Source organism: Aethalodelphis obliquidens, unplaced genomic scaffold (assembly GCF_003676395.1).
Source record: "Aethalodelphis obliquidens isolate GAN/ISIS:26980383/991018 unplaced genomic scaffold, ASM367639v1 scaffold657, whole genome shotgun sequence".
In the NCBI taxonomy this organism is placed as follows: Eukaryota; Metazoa; Chordata; class Mammalia; order Artiodactyla; family Delphinidae; genus Aethalodelphis; species Aethalodelphis obliquidens.
Genome location: NW_020838568.1, coordinates 7957 through 12513, shown reverse-complemented (window position 1 = coordinate 12513; position 4557 = coordinate 7957). Strand labels below are relative to the sequence as shown.

Below are 4557 nucleotides of genomic sequence, written 5' to 3'. Positions count from 1 at the left end.
CACAGTGGCTTGTTTTGTGGGTACCCCGCTCCTGAAGCCCTTCTGTCTGGGGGCAGCTCGGTATTGAGAGCTCCTGCCCTTCTCAGTGGAAAGGGTGACTTTGTGCGAGGAAGACAGCCCCTCCCGCCCTCTGCAGCGCATCACCCAGCTGTGCGCCCGCTTGACACTTGGCTGGGCTTGCTCCTGGGGCTTCTGGGCATTGAGCCAGCTCCCTTCTCCTTGACCCTGGAACTGGAGCACAGGGTGTGTGTGTGTGTGTGTGTGTGTGTGTGTGTTAGTGGCAGATTGCTTGAGTATGTGTGGATGAGTGAGTTGAGGGGGCATTGGTGCTACATGATTGTAACTGGGAGTGAATATATGGGAGTGAGTGAAGAGACTGTGGGTGTGTAAGCCCTCACACGTGCACTATAGTTTCAACTTACAAAGCAGTAGAGTGCATGGTGCACAGACTCTGAAGCCGGATCCCTGGGTTCAGATACTCTCTCTACACCCTATATCTTTAGGCAAATTCTTTGTTGTTACTTCAGGTTCCTCCTCTGTAACATGAGGAAATATCAAAAATTCTTCACCACCTCTTTTAAGATTTTTGAGGATTAGATGAGTTAATATATGTCAAGTAGTTAGGATAATGTCTGACACATAGAAGAAGCTAAGTTTTATCTGCTATAATGACATTATTATTATGATTACAAGGACTTTGACATCTCAGGGAGAAGAATATATGTCTATTGCCTCTACTTCTTCCACAGAAACGCATGATGCTGGCAGCATTGACCTCATGTGACACTGGAAAACACAGGGCTCTGGGAGATTTAAGTCTTCAGGGCACAAAGTTAGGAAAAGGCAGAGCTGGTACCCAAACTGAGGTCCTATGGTTCCAAAACCACTGGAGGAGAGACAGGAGGATGGAGGCTATTGTGGGCGAACTTCCAAGCTCCCCTGAGGTCCACTCAGGCAGGCAGCTCTCCTGTTTCTGAAACCCGGCGAGGGGAAATGGGATGTCATGCTGTGGAGACGTGTTCAGCTCCCTGCTTCCCCTCTGCCCACACCCCTTACTCCTTTTTCTACTGAGAAAACAGGCTTGCTACCTCAGGAGGGCTTCTGCCTGGGCCAGTGCCAGGTAAACAGCAAGGGTCCATCCAGCTGAGAAGCTGTGGCAATGGTTGCAGAAGGTGTCCTGTGTCACACCTGTCTTCTGAGTTAGGCAGTGGTAGGGGTGAGGGTGAAGTGCATAATTCCCAGCTGTAATGAAACCTGCAGGAGTTGAAAAGGAGGACCTGAGCTAACACACTGTTGTTCACTTATCCATCCTTTGATTTGCTCTCATTCACTCATCACCTGCCATGCACTGCTCTAGGTGCTGGGACGCTCCCTGAGTCAACATATTGGACAAAATTCCACCTGTGGAATCACAATCTGTGTTTCCACGAGACCCACAGGGAGAGTCAAGTCTGAGAAGCGCTGTTACTGGGCATTTGGCCCCAGCAGGCAGAAGCAGGTTAGGTGGGGAGATTACACAATAAACAGGACCCAGCCCAGCTCCACCCTTTCCTCACTCCCCTCCTCACTGCCTGTCCCACCCCTCAGCTGGGATATGAAAAGCTCTGTCAGCCCCCAGCTTTCCTCAGAAGCCCTCCTGCAAGGCCACGATCATGAGCCGGCTCTGCCTCTCCATCGCCCTTCTCGTCCTCCTGGGCACCCTGGTGGCCGGCATCCCGGGCACCCTGGTGGCCGGCATCCCGGGGGTTGAAACCAGCAACCACACCGATGATGAAACCAGCAACCAGGTCAAAGGTAAGTCCTGACCCACCTCTCCTCTACAGGCTGGGGGGAGGGGGGAGTGAGGGGAGTCCGTGGAAGGGGTTGGGGAGCAGGGGTGGGGTGGATGCTGACAGCCTCTCTGGATTTCTCCTGGGAAGTTGGGCAGTTTTAACTCCAGGGACATTTCCTGACTCTCAATAGGAAAAAAAATTAAAATTAAAAAATATATATGCCGCCTACCTCTACCAGATCAGGAATCCCATCTCTGAGACTCTCTATTCCTGGTCATTGCCATGTCCCTGAACTTCACTGTAGTGTAATAAGAAGATCAATATTTGATCCTTGCCCTGATCCTGGAACAGACCTCCAGAAACTCCTGGAATTTACTGGGGTTATTTTTGGTAATGAGGTGAGAAAAGGAAGGCCACGGAGAGACCTGTAGGATGGGGCTGGTCTCCAAAAAAACCCAGTCATGTGTTTAGAGGTTACAACTTTCAACAGCCCGCATTCCAGCATCTCTGGGGCGAGGGGAGGGTATTGAGCTGGAGATAAATCACTAATGGCCGATGATTCAATCAATATGCCTATTATTGACACCTCAATAAAGATCCATAAATATTGGGGATCAGAGAGCTTTCGGGGTGGTGAACACATGGAGGTGCTGTGAGGGGTTGCGCTCCACTAGGGCACGGGGCCTCCGCACACCTCTGCTCCCCCTTTGCCCTGCGCATCTCCTCCATTTCGCTGTCCCTGCACTTTACCCTTTATAATAACCTGGGAACGGTAAGTAAAGGGTTTTCCTGAGTTCTGTCTGCACTTCTATTGGTTAGTGAACAGGGAGGTGGGGTCATGGAACCTCCGATTTTTAGCCAGTCGGTCACAAGCATGAGTGACTCCGGACCACATGGCTCGCATTTGAAGTGAGGACAGTCTTGAGTCCTCAACCTGCGGGATCTGCACTAACTCCATGGATTTAGTATCAGAAGTAAATTGCCTTCTGGGATGCCCAGTGGGTGTTTAGGGAATTGTTTGGTGTTGGTAGAGACGCCACCTATTTGGTGTCAGGGAAAAACCAGAGTCAGTCTTCCCTGTGATTTGGGGGCTCCAGTGAGGCTTGGGACAGGGGAATAATGAAAGTTGGACACTGCAGCCAGAAACTCTTACCAGTTACCTGTATTTTCAGAATTCCTGGCAGAATCAGGTAGTTTATCTAATGGGTTGTGACATGACAGTATCTTGTCCTGACCCTATCACCCACATGCCATATGTCCTGGGGCAAGTCTTCTGCAGTTTCCTCACCTGAAAACGGGAACCACGTTACATGGGTTTTTGAACAGCTTACCACTCATGAATTTAAAGAGTTTAAACACATTTCATGGCCAATTTTGTGCATTTTCCACCAAGATGTGTTAAATTGAAAAAATTTCTCTACATACCTCCTTCGGGAAAGAAAAGATATTGAGGTGTCAAATAATGATTATTCCTCTAGGATTAAAATTAATCAGAAAGACGTGGGACCACTGAGCAGAGCAACTGCAGGGAAAGCAAGAAACACAGCGCTTGTGTGAGCTGCTCCTGGGACCAAGGCTGATACAGTCTTAGTAAAGGCTCAAGGCCCTTTCCCTTGTCCCCTTTTGACTATCATTTTATTACCCTCTCAGGATATAGAATGAGAGGTAGATTGATAATCACGTAGACCTGCCCCATCATCAAGGAGATTTTGCACTAACAGGAATTCCATCATCTCCATTCTATTCAATGACTGTGCGCTTGGCATGAGCATGAAATGGAAGATTCGTTCCCTGGCCATATATTTATTAAGTCCCTACAGGCTTGGTTTTTGGTGTGGGGAAAGAGCTTTAGACAGAATATGGAAAAATACCTTGCCTTCTCAGAGTGAGACCGACAATAGCAAAAGGGGAAATGCTCTGCTAGGTTATGAGTTTTTGAAGGTAGAGAGTGATGGGGATAAAAGAGGCTGTGCTCTTTCCGTAGACTGATCAGCGAAACCCTCTGTGATAAGGGGGCGTTGGAGCAGAGGCTGCAGAAAGAACGTGCCTGCTGTGAACCAGCAGCAGCAATTACCAGGGTGGCTGGAGCTGAGTGGGTGGGAGAGGAGGAGGGCGGAAGGGATGAGACCAAAGAGGCCATGGGGACAGGTCCTGACCAGCCTTGTAGGATGAGAATCGGAATTTGACTGTGAGAGAGATAGGGAGTCACTGCGGGACTGGTCATGGGAGCAATGGGATAGGATCCCTGTGGCTGCAGTGCGGAGAGTGGCCTCTAGGGGACCAAGGGCAGAGACAGAGGCCCAGGGAGCAGGCTGCTGCAGGGGTCCAGGTGAGCAATGATGGAACGAGTACCTATGTTGTTCCCTGGGTCGATGCCAGATTCATGTTCACAACATGAATCTCTTCCTCTGTTGAGGTTTCTATGGAGGCTTCATTATCTAGTCATGATGCCTTAAATCATTAGCCATTGGTGACTGTTCAACCTCCAGCTCCTCTCCGATCCCTGAGGTTGGGTGGCGGGCTGAACTGTGGATGGGAGGCCACGAGGGAGAGGGTAGGAATGAAAATTGCAACCCTCCTGTCAGGCAGTGGTTTCCCCCGGCAACCAGAGCCCATTCTGGAGTTACTAGGGTCTTCCCAAAAGTCACCTAGTTCACATAACAAAAGACACTTTTTTTGCCCTCAGCACTTAGGAAATAGCAAGGTTTGTAAGAACTCTGTGCCAGGATATTACAAAGAACAAGTATATATATATATATATATATATATATATATATATATATAT

At 49.2% G+C, this 4557-nt stretch overlaps 1 protein-coding gene across 1 annotated transcript in view; it reads left to right on the top strand.

Moving 5' to 3' along the window:
• Nucleotides 1-1568: 1568 nt before the first annotated feature.
• The window catches only part of LOC113616859 (serum basic protease inhibitor-like), a gene marked incomplete at its 3' end in the record, with an annotated part of 3867 nt that continues 878 nt past the window's right edge, over nt 1569-4557 (top strand). Inside the window, exon 1 of the mRNA XM_027100239.1 lies at nt 1569-1794. Within this exon, the coding sequence (XP_026956040.1) occupies nt 1653-1794 (142 nt within the window). The remainder of the gene's footprint in view (nt 1795-4557) is intronic.